General features: G+C 36.8%; 1 protein-coding gene across 2 annotated transcripts in view; it reads right to left on the reverse strand.

Moving 5' to 3' along the window:
* EIF2B4 (eukaryotic translation initiation factor 2B subunit delta) overlaps window positions 1-15135 on the reverse strand; it is a 979702-nt gene that overhangs the window by 834292 nt on the left and 130275 nt on the right. For both annotated transcript variants that reach the window (XM_044061494.1, XM_044061493.1), the window contains exon 2: window positions 4125-4162. In XM_044061494.1, the coding sequence (XP_043917429.1) occupies window positions 4125-4162 (38 nt within the window). The remainder of the gene's footprint in view (window positions 1-4124; window positions 4163-15135) is intronic.

Consider the following 15135-nt stretch of genomic DNA (forward strand, 5'->3'; position numbering starts at 1 on the left):
AACTTTGTCTGACATCGGTCTGAGGCAAGAAAAGTTCCCCCAACGGGGTACTTAGCTTTATAGAAGACTTCGGCTGAAATTCTGTTCGGAAATCTCAGGAGCTGGCTGACCGGCACTTGCGAACTGCTTCTGCTTCGGGCACCGCGCGGCAAGAAAGACGGAGAAAATGGCGTCGGCTGCATCTTTTATACCCCTGCCACACTGACTTCAGGGAAGAAGCGACGACAACCGACGCCGGACCAAGGCTTTGGAATTCAGGCCGACTGCGGGACCGCCTGACGGCAGGATAACCCAAGTGTGATGACTGCAGCAGCATAGCACGATGAACATCAACACAGACACTTAACATGTACCTCAATGGGTGGAACATCCAAACCATGGTCAAATTTCAACAACAGGGATTTGATGCACAACCTGGTGAATGGTACAGGTATGTACAACCACACAGGAAAAATAGAAAGCAAAATTCTGTCCATAAAAGGAGACATTTTCTTCTAATATTTTATCTATCCTAGCTTCCCACTTTGTCCAAATTATTCTCTAGCTCAACAAGAAGAAAAGAAGGAAGAGAAAAATACACACTGACATTAAATTTGACAGCAAATTTACTACAAAACACTTTACTGTACTTTAAAGGGCAGTACAGGTCCAGTTTGTTAATTGAAACAAACAGTTAATTTTTAAATAAATGGACAGCACTAACAATTACAGTTACAAACATTTTTCTCAATAAAGTCGATTCCCAGTACAAGCAACAGCTTTCCAAGTGAATTATACCAATAAATAACATATGTCACTGATTTGCGGCCTTTGCCTGTACTGTACTGTACCTAAGCTATCAAACACCCTGTGCAATCCTCTATTCCCACTCCCACATGCAAGTTGAGGGCCACCTAAAGGAAAACAAAAACAATCAATCAAGTGGAAAACAATTATCTCCTCACTTTCTGAGCTGTACGTTCACTGCATAAGCAAAAAATAGAGTGGAAAAAACAATTAATGAACTGCTGTAATGAACTTCTTCCTATAGTTTAACAAAGCATTTTGCAAAACTAATTTCTGAAAGTGCTTCACTATAGCTTATAAATTGTGCTGAATGTCCTTTTCATTTAAGAAGCTGCAATCGCACTCAGTGATTACAGCTGCTTGAATATTTTCACCATACATGCAGCGCTACTGCAGGGACATAATGGGAGCCATTTAGTGCTAATCAAGACCCTAACTGATTTCACTTAAGGGCTGCACCTCTCACCTTACTGTTGCTACAGCTCTGCCTTTACCCTTCAATATTTTTGGCTCTGTCCTGGATTTCTAATTTAAATGTTAACATTTATATTGACTTAGTTTATTAGAAAGGTATCTGAAGTAACAAACCACTGTGAAGCTTAAAAAATGAATACAAATAGCAATATAAAAAGAACAGCAAATACTGAATATGGACTTCATGCTAATAACGTAAAAAATCAAATGGTTTTAAAAAGTAAATGGCAAAAGATGAAAGCTTAAAAAACCCAATTCAATAAAACAAAACACACAAAATGAATTAGTGCAAGGAAGGAAGTACCGATGTATGTAACAGTGAAATGAATCACACCAATACACAAAGGAGTAAATGCTTATGCCTGCTAAGGACTAACAGAAACTGTTTACTTGGTTTGGACAGGGGTAAATGGATCGTTTTATGTTGGGGTTGGGAGGGTGGCCTAATGGTTAAGATGTTTGCCTTACAAACACAAGGTGCAGGGTTTGCCTTACAAACACAAGGTGCAGGGTTTGAGTCTCGCAAGGGATAATTGGCTAGGCTTACAAAGGCTTGCAAGGACAGTTAGCATAGTGCTAACCTATGAACCTATGATAATTGTAGTTCACAAAAAAAAAATCACATGGTCCATTTTGAGAGCTAATTTTAAAAGCAATATACAATAGGAAATAGCAGTAATATGAAAGGAGGAGCAATAATATAAAATAAAATTTAACAGTGACAGGAATGGAGTTGAGAGAAAGAATAATTTGGAGAAAGTGGGAAGCTAGGATAAGTAAATTATTAGGAAAAGTAATAAGCAGGCAATTGGATGCGCACACACAGGATTTTTCATTGGAATGTGATAGCCATGCAAGTGTTTCAAACAAGGAAAAATCAGTAAAAGACTCAGCAAAAAATATTAATCCCAGCACAACTGTTTTCAGCCAAATGCTACTGTTGTTCAGTTCAGGTCTACCATCCCTGCGGTATAACACATGATGAGCACAAACATCATGTTAATAGCAAACATTGCAAATAATGAACTTCAGAGCTTTACAACTGCACGTGCAATACATTATATGTAGTAGCAAACTATAAACAATAACCTGGACTACTAGTACAGCCTTTTCAGACTACAGAAGTGCAGAGTATGGCCACAACCAAGCATCCATAATCTTATTTTGGTACTTGCGTATTATCGCAACCAGATTTTTGTGATAATACCATTTGCTTCCCGGTGTGTGAATGTAACCAGAAATGTATGCAAAATTACAGTGGCAATGTTAACTTTATGAAAAGACATTGTTTAGGCAGGAAGAACAGTGTACAGTTTAAAAAATGACTGTTTGAAGCTATGCCGTTTCCCGATAATCATGTCACTCATGATACACCCGCGACTGAACAATCCACAAGTATGCGGCCCTAAAACATCCAGAAAACATCCACAAGTATGCTGTCCAAAACATCCAGAAAACATCCACAAATATGCTGCTCAAAACATCCACAAGTATGCTGTCCAAACCATCCAGAAAACATTCAAACAGTAACTACTATCCATCTGAAAACAAAAAAATCATCCGGTACTGTCAGATACTCCATACATGTTTATCTTACACCTAACAGCACATGTAATATTACGTTTAGCCTCTGTTGTACAAGTACTTTATCTATTTGTTCTTCTCTTTAACTTAAATTCCTTTCAAATGTTTGTAAAATAAAGCCAATAATTTACCCCCAAAATTTGCTGCTCTTGATATCTCATTCTCTGAAAAAAATGTATTGTCAACTTTGGAATAATCCTTCTTGCAGTACGGCAGCAGTTCAACCAAACATTTCCCAGGTGTTCTCGTTTCATTTCCAGCAGAATGACAGCAGTGTAACCAGTTTTGAAGTACGCAAACAGGATTCACATTTCCACGTTCATTTTGCTTATGAATTTCTGAAAAAAATAGGTTGTATCCATAGAAAACATCAAATTCAACCTTAACTTTACTCCCACAATCCATTTTTGGGCCAACAAGCATATTACCGCAACCGCGAAAATCTGGTTGCGATAATACGCAAGTACCCTTATTTTTTCTTATTTCTGCAGTACTGCATACTAAAGGCTCTCTCCAACATCCAAATACCTTCTGCACAGTTAAGGTCTGACACAGCCTACCTACTATTACTATGTGATAGATGGGTACCAATCGATATTTGTATTCCTTTATACAGTAAGACTAATATTTTAGTATGACATCTTAAACTGTGTGTGTGTGTGTATATATATATATATATATATATATATATATATATATATATATATATATTTTTTTTATATATATATACATATACACACACCATCCTGCAGCACCATTTGGTATGGTATGGGGTTCCCCACTGACAGACAAAACATGGTGATCAACAGTGGTAATCAGAGTAAACATGAATACATTGTCATATCTTGCATACAATTTACACATGTAATTAAGTAAAGCAATAATTTTCATTAAACATGAATTACTTTCAAACGCAGAGAAAAATATGATGTAGGTGAACAAAAAAAAAGAAAAAGAAAATCTGCTATTCTTTTCCTTAAAAAGGATGCAATATAAAAATACAATTTTAGCAAAGGATACTGCAGTATAGTTTATCATTAATGAATTAAAAACTTTCAATATTTTCAAGATGTTTCAAGACTTTCCCGGTTAACAAATGTTAAATAAATAAATAAAATAATAAATAAATAAATATTATCTACATTGTAAATCTGTCTCTCGCAATTCACAACAAACACTTTTTACGTTCTATGTATTCTAACATATGCTTCATTCTATGTCCTAACAGAATCTGAGATGTTATTCACTCTAGGGGAAAAAAAGTTTATACTGCACATTACCTTTGAATGAATGTTTTCACTTTTCTTGACTCCAGCATCTAAAAGAAGTAAAAACAAAAAAACACATTAGCAGAATGCACAAAACTGTAACTCAACCTACTTTCCTATTCTCCACAGAGAAACAGAATAAGTGAAGACAAAAGACACCTACACCTCATATAAATAAAATCAGTACAAAATGATCACTGATTCTTATAGCACAGAACTAGAGTGCCATGTTTACTAACACCAGTGTTATTTTACTAATGCTACTGTAAGTTACAGATGGAAGGTGCAGCTGTAAAAACTGCAGTTGTGAAAGTAAACTTACCATAAAAGTAGATGGTTGAATGATCACTGCTGCAGTAACCTAAGTTGTATTGGTTAGATTCAGCATATGATAACAACAACCAACCAGCTTTACACACACACACATATATGCAAACCCTGGCAAACAATTATACAAATAAATAAATGAAATGTAGGGAAGAAGTAGATGCTGCAGCAGTGACAATTCAAACATCTACTGCTTTGCTAAGTTTACTTACCCACTGCACTTTATCATTATGATCACTGCCGCAGCAGAATACCATAGGGTAGAAGGACTTGGAGGAGGAAAGATAGAGGTCCAAGAGCCCCTAGAGAATGATCTTGGCAAAGCCTGTCTTACACCTGGAGAAAGAATCTAGTTTATACTGCTCTATAAAAGTCTACACAGAGGAACAAGTTGCTGTTTCTAGAATATTTCCAGAATCCAATCCTTTCCAAAAAGCCATACATGAAGCTAAGGGGCCCTGGTACAGTGAGCCTTGTCCCTGCCTGAAATAGTTTTGTTGTAAAGGAAATAACACAAGGTAATAGCTTGACATAACCATTTGAAAATGGTCGGTTTTGACACGTTGACCTTTTTCTTACCTTCACAAGAATGTTCTGAAATATTTTGTTCTGTCAAGACATCACCAGAATTATCTGTGGATGTCCAAGGTATGAAGTATCCTTTCTCCCTCATTTTTAGGTTTTGGAAAGAAGATGGATAGTTTGGCTTAAAGTAAACTTTGGAAATCATTTTTGGCATGAAGGAAGGCTTAGATATCACAGAAACCCTATCTATGTGGAAAATAAGATAAGACTGACACACCATAAGAACTTGCAACTCAAGATACTCTTCTTGCAGAAGTCTGAGCAATATGCAAGATTGTTTTTTCATGTCAAGAACCTCAAGCCAGCCTGATGAACTGATTCAAATGGAGTAAGTGTTAGTTTTACTAAAACAGAAATAAGATCCAAAAGAGGAGCCACCAATTTTCTATGAGGCTTCTTATGCAGAACTTTCAAAAACATTTTGACATTACAATGCATTAAAAGAGGGAATCCGTGGGCGAACAGGCCACATAGGATTGTAACTCATGCAAATACTGTAAAAAAAAACTACAAAAACACTAGCCCTGAATGGGTGCTGGTCCTTTTGTTGACACTAACTAGAAACTCTTTTCCACTTGTCAATATATGATTTTCTAGTAGAAGGCTTTCCTGCCTCTATAATACTTGCTACATATCATCACAGACAAAAGTGCCTAAAAAGAATTAAAACCCCATCATCCAGGGCAGTCAACTACAGTTGTTTAGGGGTCAGGATGTATCAAACACCCCTGACCTTGTGTTAATAAATCTAGTCTGTGGGGAAGCTTGTGGTAATAGCCCCTGGGCATTTCCAAAAGAAGGGAGCCATCTGTTGCATGGGCCAGAAAGGAGTCACCGCAATTTATCTTTGGGGAGTACTACTGAATCTTCAATATTCCCCTGGAAATCTGTAGAAAGAGTGAAAAAGCATATAGGAATATTCCTGACCGGGGAAAAGAAAAGGCATCTTTCTTCTTGGCTTTCTTTCATGGAGTCCTGGAGCAGAATGTTGCCAGCTGATTACTCAGATAGGAGGCAAATGCATCTACTTGAGGTTTTCCCCACAGATGGATCAATTCTTGGAAGAACCCCTGACTCAAGTTCCATTCATGAGGGTCTGCCCTGATCCTGCTTAGCTAGTCTGCCATACAGTTTTGCTCTAACAGGATACAAGATGCCTGCAGAGTGATACTAGGCTGTAAAGCTGTACTCGATGCTAACATGGCTAGCCTGCACATGGGGAAAAAATCTGGTTCCCACTTTCTTGTTTATGTACCAAATCACTGTGGTGTTGCTTGTAAACACTTGAAGAGGTCCTGAGGACCCCAGATGATTCAGAGAGTTGAGAGCATTTATATGAGCTAATTAGAAGTTATGTACTTACCATAACTTGCCATCTGTGTTACCCATTTTCATTCTTCCTCACAAATGGGTCTAGGATCCGATTCTTGCATCAGACTCAACTTTATATACAAGACTTCAGATCCACATCTCAAGATCCTCCCTCTACCCATAATGCTCTATCCCATCAGGACAACATCAGATTATTTGTTTTATTTTGATGTGCTTTGCTCTGTCTTTTCTGTTCTAAGGACTCTGCACCTTTATGCCCTTTGATACTGCCCCCAAAGCAAAGTCGGAGGCATCAGTAGTGACTGCTTGTGCTGAAGCAGAAAGTAGAATGGAGACATGGATTCAGAGAAATTTATTGTTTCCACACAACAGTTTCTCTCTTTACAAGTTCTAAAACTAGAATTTGAAAAGTTAATGTGTGTAAATGAATGGACCACATAGATTACAAATACCATTGTATCTTTCTCATGTGCAGTCTTGCAAGAGGCATCATGAGAATCATGTAAGACCTGAGACCCAGAATCCTGAAGAATTCCCTTGCTTTCCTGATTAGAAAACCACAGAAATACATCTAAATATAGATCTAATTTTATTCCTGTGGAAGCAAAGTTATTTGTTCTGAGGTATCCAGCAGGCACTCCAGAAAAAACAATACAGTAAGAAAAGTTACAGACAGAAAAGACTTCTGTATGTTCTCTTAGAATCTCAGTCTACATAGACTATTGCTTACCAGACAGAAAGACTCCTGACATTTTGAAAAAGACTCTACAAAGAACAAGCAAGTCATCCAAATAAGGAAAAATGTGGATTCTCTGCAGTGGGCTATCACAGGAGCTCGACACTTTGTGAACACTCTTGGAACTGTGGATAGCCTAAAGAGTAAGGCAGAGAACTGATAATGTGATCCAGAACCACAAAAACCTTATCTGGAAAAAATATGAACGTGAAGATATGCATCTTTTAAATCCAGAGTCACAAAGAAACTCAAATGCGGAAAAAGGGGTAATAAGTTGTGAAATGACAACATTTAGAACTGGGGCACTATCATAAACTAGTTAAGAAGGAAAGATCCAGAACGAGTCTCCAGGAATCTTCTTTATTTTGCACTAGAAACATCCTTGAATAAAACCCTTCTCTTAAAAGGGAAGGAGGAATATTTTACGTCCCCCCCCCCCCCAGACAACAGGTGCTGTAAGACAGGAGGGAAGAGAAGACTCTGGTCTGGCAGATGAGAAAGCCTCCCATTGCAATCTGTAGCCTTCATGGATCTCATTCAGAACGTAGCTGCCTTAAGCAATCTGTTGTAAGAGAGAGAAATGGCGGTGTGGTGATGAACAAAGTTCCTCATACAGTCATACAGACTTATTAGACAATCCGTAGTTTTGTAGGGTTTCTGTTTTCTTTTTGGATCTACATTGTCACTGCTTTTTAAGTACACCAGAATTTTGCGGGACTGTTTGTGTAGCTTTCTGGTAAAGTCAGATGAGGGCGCAAAGAATTCCCTGGAAAATTTCAAGAAGGAGGAGTGAACATTCTGAGAGATTCCTTGGATCAGCTTTCCTCTCTTACCACATTTTTTGATGACCTGCAGTAGAAAGACTAAAAACTAGTTCATTATCCAAGGCAGAATTCAAAATGTCATTCTTAACATCTTCTTGGAGGTTCTAAGAACGCAGCCAGGCAAACCTCTTCACAGCAGTTCCAGAAGCAGCAGCCTTGGAAGTGACATCCACAGAGTCATAAACACATTTTATATGAGTGGTGACTTGGGAAACAGAAGAAACCAAATTACACAAAGTAGATTTTTCTCAAGGATAAACTGGAGCTAAAACATTCCTCACAGTTTCACGATTAGACAGGATAAACTTTTACAAATGAGCCTGACAACTGAGAATTTTAAAAAACAAAAATGTAAAAACAGACACTTTTCCCTCAAACATATCAAAAAGCCTTCACATTCTTGTTAGGAGGAGAGGAATTAGAATTTACAACATGTTTAACAGTAGCTGGATTTAATAAGGCAACAGCTGCTGGGTCAGCTCTGGGATTAGTGTATAAAAACTTAAAAGACTGAGGAACTTTACACAGTCTATCTGCATTTTAGGGACAGTAGGTTGACTGTCAGGGATATTGCAGGAGACAACAAAAAGATCCTCCAAGGCAGGCAGAACAGGGGGAATAAAAGAAGGTTCTGGAAATCCCAGTTGTAACAAATTATAATAATTTCTGAGGTACTGGGAAACTTAATTTTTTCCCACTGAAAAATAAAAACTGATTCATCCTGGAAATAGTTTCAGAGAAAGTGAATCCTTCACAAGGACTATTCGATACCACATACATTTCAGAATCAGAAATCTGAGGAGGGAAACCTATGACTGTCCCTTCACATTCTCCCTCTAGTTCAATCTCTTGAATCTCTTCAGGGAGAGAGGAATTCCTTTTTCTCTTAACAGAAACAGTCCTAAAAGAAGGGTCAACAGCCTGCCCAAGACGTTGAGCTAAAATAAAAATTACTCCTGTCCACAGTAAATGAAACAGGAGAGGACATGTGTTTAGTTTAATGTTTCTTTTTTGATAGGAATTCCTGAAGAAACAGACCCAGAACAGCCAGCAGCAACCACCCTATGGACAGGCACAGTACTCTGGCTGAGCAGAGGCACATTCCTGCCCCTTTATCCCAGGACCGGAAAAAGTGTCTCTCTTGCTCAGTAAGGTACTTCAACAGCCACAGGGGATGTGTCTAACCCTCTAATTTATAGATGCTCTAGGGACTACACCAGAGGGATCCAAAAAAAGATGAGTAGTCCACGGAACCAACTCTGGCCACTGTACAGTCATCCACCTGTGGCAGAGGTAGAGTACCAGGCTGCCAAGGTGGAAATACTGCTCAACAGTCTTTCTTTCTGTGGCTGGGAGAAGGTACTACAAGAAACCAATACACTGCTCCATGGTCAAGCAAAAATGGTGAACGATTCCCAGAGAAGCTCAGCAGCAATAGTCGGTAAAACAAGGAAGATGTTTATTAAAAAAAAAAAAAAAAAAAAAGTAACTTTTTTCCGAAATAAAGAAATAAAAGACAGTAGAAAGCAATTTAAACATTTGCAAGACTCGAAAAGTAAAATAATAATGGTTTCTCCGCAGAAAAAGTAGTTCAAAACTATTTATTTACCACTAAAGTAAATACAGACACACTCCCATTTATTTATAAAAGTAACAGTTGACAAAAATACTTTTCCCAGCTTAAATGTCAATATTTTATAGAAAAAGTTAATTTTCTATGGCAAAAAGTAAAGTGAAAGTTGAAAGGTTTTTTTCGCCCCAAATGAAATTATCTGCCCAGCAATGGAATAGCGTTGGTCAACTGTCCATCTTTTAAAGCCCATAGAGGAGTGCTCTTTGGCAGCAGAAAAGCTCTGAAGGGCTGGGTGCCCAAACCTGCTTTTTAGTCATCTCAGCTCGAGCTGATTAAAGGTTTGGGTACATGGGAAGGTGCCCTAAAGATATGGAATCCAATGCAGGATATAACCCATATATAGTTTAAGCTACTGCAGCAGTGATCATAATGATGATCATTGTCAGGTTTCAGCAGTTTAAAGTTAAATGATTTGTTATGCAATAGCTCACAGTAATAAAACCTTTAAAACAGCTCCTCAATTCACAAAAAATATCTTCTTAAAGATCTTCAAACAATAAGGCAAACCATTATTTTCAGAATTTTCTGAATGTGTTCTAAACCAAAATGCGATCACCAAACATGTTTTTAGTTTTGACTCATTTTTTCTCTTCACTTCCTTTTGTTTTTGATTCTCCAACACCTGCAGATTCTATGATTTCAATTTAAAGAATCTTAAGTTTTACATAATTTTGAATATACCAACTGCTTTTGTGTGTACGCTTTTTCATTGGTTAGTATACATTTACACAGATGGACAAGTGCTGATGTCACACACAGTCTGCTATTGTTTCAACAGTGGAATTGACTTTCTAGTCCTTTACAGCAATGCTGTGTTGCTGTAAAATACAACTTTCAAAAGCTGCATAATTTGCATTTTTTTTATTTTAACACAATTCATTGCCGAAAAACGACACTTGCAGTCCAGTTCACTTGCATGCACAAACTAAACAGATGAAGGAACAGAAAAATAACGAAAACTTTTTCCCTTTTCTGGAGCTGGATATAAAAACAACTCTGTGACATTAGTTATATAAAAAAAATTTACAAGATAATGTAAAACAAATGATAATTAAAATATTAATCCTTAATTATTTTTAGTTCGTTAAAATGTAAATGTCTCAAACAATTTATACATGTAATGCCAAAGAAGGCAAAGCCAATAATTATGAAATAAGTGGAGATAATATTCCTGCATTCCGTAAGCACATTCAACAGCTATGTTTTTTTTTTTATATACATACTAAACTTGACCTCTCTAGAAGTTTGGGGTGTGGAAACATATCAATTACTACAAAATAACATTTTTTAACCATTTTGCAGCTTAAAAGGAAAGGTTGCCCATCTTGAGAAAGAGCATACTCCAAAAGAACACAACTTGTTTGTGCCTTTGCATAAAGTAACATGAGTATCTTAATCTTAAACTCATTCCTACTGCATGCATCTCTGTTGTCAATTATACAGGGGAGGGAAGCATCGACTAAATGGATGTACCATCTCGCATCATGGGAGTCTGTCCAATAAGTCTGCAAATGCAGTCCAATTTTATCCCTACAGTGGCATTCACCAAAGGATGTTGTAGTTTTATTTGGACCACGGCTTAATAAAAGGTTTAAGTTTTTTATTAAAAACAGCCCACATTTATAAGGAATGACTCAGGAAAATGAACTGTGGCACTGAACTCAGCAGATGCCTCAAAATACACAGAACATCACATCATCATTTTTAATACTTCTCTTACTTACAGAAGAGCTTTCTCTGAAGCACCTTACACACAGCCAGAGCCAGAACTCTGCATAACCTGGGAGCTGGGGGTGTACTCTCTCTCAGAAGAGACCTTACAAGTAGGCGAGACATGCTTTTGCAGTAAATAACCGGCATGGCTGTTGTATGGCATGCTTTTGCAGTACATTAACTATCTGCAATCTTCCCCATTCAGTAGTCCTGCATTGAAAAGTCACATCCATGTATCATGTTTTATACAAATACATACTTCACAGCACAAAGATGCTGAAAGTATTGTTTTTTTGCCAAATATGGGTGCAATTTTTTCTGATTACAGTGTTACTCTGACCATTCTGGACATTTCCTTTGCTCCTAACTCCACTCTCTACAGTCTTACAGGTGTACCTTCTCATGGCAAAAAAAAATTATTTGAATAGATCATCACCAAAACAACAAAATCAAAATTATGTCATCTGGATAAAAACATTTATGTAAACTAGTAGACCTCAGCAATCCAACTAAATTGTCTCTTCTTTTTAACTTAGCACTCCCTCCATGCATAAAAATAAAAGTACCTGGCAATTCACAAATCTCTTGCATAAATATGGTATTTAATGAGAGAAGATAAGTGATATACAGAATATTTTTATTCAAAATACAGGTATATCCAGGATGAATTAGCCTGAAAATGTCACAGCCAGGTTCATTACCATTAAATAATACACCTAAGATACTGTACAGTGTATCTGTAATGGTCAGCAATTGGTCTAACCGATAAAGGTCCAGCTCTTTCGTCTTCTAGTCATATTAATAAACTATTTTCACCATTTCTAAAAGCATTACCTTTGAATCTCTAATATAAAAGTTAAAGTGCTGCATCTTAAAAAGATACAAATATATTTGCCAGAGATAAACAAACAAAGCCAGCAGACTTGGAACCTATGCAAATTTTACATTACACTATAGGAAAATATTTATGCAAACCTCAGATCATTTTTGGATGGGCATTTTTAAATGTTATTTTTACATGCAGGATTATAACTTAGCAAAGCATCTTTTGCACAATTACATATTACCATAAAGATACATTTGATAAATATGCTGGTAAATGACACCATATTAAGAAAGCTGATCAGACACTTTGTAAGTGAATGAGAGCCTCTTTATTTAATTGTTTAATTTTCACTAATGATGTTTGACACACACATTCCAGGATGCAACACATCTTATGTTAGAGTAGCAAAAGTACTTTTAAACTGATAAAGACATGCTTTTAAAATTGTAGTACCAAAGGTTGCCTTATGTGGATGAATACTCCACTGTCCACGGAAAGAGTATATATGATATAAACCAAAGCAATTGTCCGTGAAGGAGTACAGCAGACCAAATAAGCAGGAACACTCCAAATATAACCAAAAGTTTAATCCACAGTATTGTAACAAACACAATACTCAGAAAGATGCAGTTGATAAGCGCTTTCACCCAAAAATGAGCTTCATCAGATCAAATAACTGCTTCCCATCATTCCCTTATATACAAATCATAGAATACAATCCAATTATTCAATAAAACAATCATAATCAATAAAACTGTATATTGTCACTAAAACAATTATGGAATGTTGGACTCTATATAAATCTCATAAAAACCTAAACTCATTACATTATGAACAAGGTATATAAAAAATATATATATAAAAATATATAATATATATAATAAAAATATATATGTGAACTTATATATATATATTTATAAAACTCATGTCTATGTCACTTATTCATGTTTATACTAAACTCTATCTAAATGAAGCATATATACATATATGTGTGTATATATCTAAATATCTCAACGATTCATATGCTAAAATTCTCAACATTTAAACATTTATATAAACTAAAATGACATGGGATTTAATGAAGAACTCAGAGTGTATCTCAAATAACAGCACATTCATTGTATATCATGTGAGATGTCGCATAATGTATAAACATTTACGAATTTGAAGGATATCTCCAAGTTTAATAGAACTTTTATCATTATATGTCTTGAATATCAAATTCATTGTACATCATGTAGAACAATACGTAATGTATATGAATGTAACATTGCAATTATGAGGCTGTGCTAACTAAATTTCACGTTGATATTCCTTCTTTTCCTCAGAGCTGGTTTGATGGAGGCTCTTTCATTCAAACCTGAGCCCCTATCAGCTCTCAATCTCACAATCCACTTGCTTTCCCTATCCTCGGTGTGATTTCTGACATCCCCACCTCTGTTGTTTAATTTGATTGTTTCTAACACTCTGAATAAAAAATGGTGTGTACTACCTACCTCTACCACATGTTTAGCTAAAGCATTGTGTATATTACCTTTCCTCATATGGTATATGTGTTCACGTATTCTATCCTTAAACTGGCGGTTTGTCTTGCCAACATAGAATACCTTGCACATCTGGCAAACCGCCAGATATACAATATTCATGCTCGTACACGTGGCCTCCACCTGAGTTCTAAATTGCACATGAGAGTCAGGATGAATAAATATTGTTCCGTTGTCAATATATTTGCATTGGTTGCAATGGCCACACGCCTTCGTATAATTAAGTGCTGTCTGTTGTTTATCTTTCTTAGAGTAACATAGCAACCTCCTAAGATTCAATTTATTCCTAAATAGAAACTGTGGTTCTTCTCCTACTACTTGTTTGATTCTATCATCTGTACACAAAACTGCTTTTAAAATTAGCTGCAACTAAGTGCTACAATGACAGAAATTATCTGGAATCTTTTTTTTTGGGGGGGGGGGGTTATACAAATCAATGGAATCCTACACTAGTAACAGCTGCCTATACTGGATGAGCAAAGGACTTGCACAGTCTTGGCAAAGCCTGTTGACTTCAAGGAACTGTTTGCCAACTATTTTAAGATCATTTTAACCTATAAACAGTTATTCATCTGTGCAATTTTGTCTTCCATAAGGCTTTCTTCATGATCAGCATTTGCTCTGTTCACCAGTACCTGTACAGCAGTTGGCCAACTCCCACATGTTCAAACAAATTACCATCACTGTGGTTTTCTAGTGAAATAAAAACAGCTCTTGGGGGAAATCGGGTGCCTATCTGTCCACTGACTCCTTACTGGTCCAGTGGCGGTGATAACTGCATGGAGTACTGGGGGGGGGGGGGGGGGTGATGGCTCAATTGCCAGACAAGGATTCCTCTTTCCTGCTCAGTTGTTAATGCAATACTAAGTTAATCAAATGTTCTACCTAGGATTTTTGTGTGCTCAAGAAAAAAAAAAATTACCATCATGGTGGTTTCCTACTAAAAGTAGAAACAACTACTTCTGGATAAAACTAGCTACCCATGTTTCCCAAGACTTTGTGATGGTCCAGTGGCAGTGGCACTGACAACCACATAGCATGTGGGGGAGTCCTAGGTTCTATTCCCAGACAAGGGTCACCATTTTCCTTTCCTGAAAAGGTGTTAATCTAATAGTAGGTTAATAGTTTGTACTGCACTGGATGCTTACATGTTCAAAAAAAGACAAATCACCATTATGGTAGCATTTTAGTGACAGGAGAAACAACTACTGCTACAGAAGACCGGGTACACAACTGTCTACAGTCTCCTTGGTGGTCCAGTAGCAGTGATAACTGCATGTGTTTTCCTTTCCTGTTCAGTTATTAGAAATGTCTTCTCCTCTGTCACCAACTTATGGAATTTAGTAAACAAATGCCACTAAAAGTTCCAGGCAAGATTTGGTCTAAAGTGGCATATCATGCAATGATATTTAAATAAAGTACAGTTGTGTACCTACCATAAATATAGATGTTTGAGTGTATTCACTGTTGCAGTCATTACTCTTGGGTTATCCTGCTGGCAGG

Source organism: Protopterus annectens, chromosome 2.part0, assembly GCF_019279795.1.
Source record: "Protopterus annectens isolate FY-2018-M chromosome 2.part0, PAN1.0, whole genome shotgun sequence".
NCBI classification, from domain to species: domain Eukaryota; kingdom Metazoa; phylum Chordata; order Ceratodontiformes; family Protopteridae; genus Protopterus; species Protopterus annectens.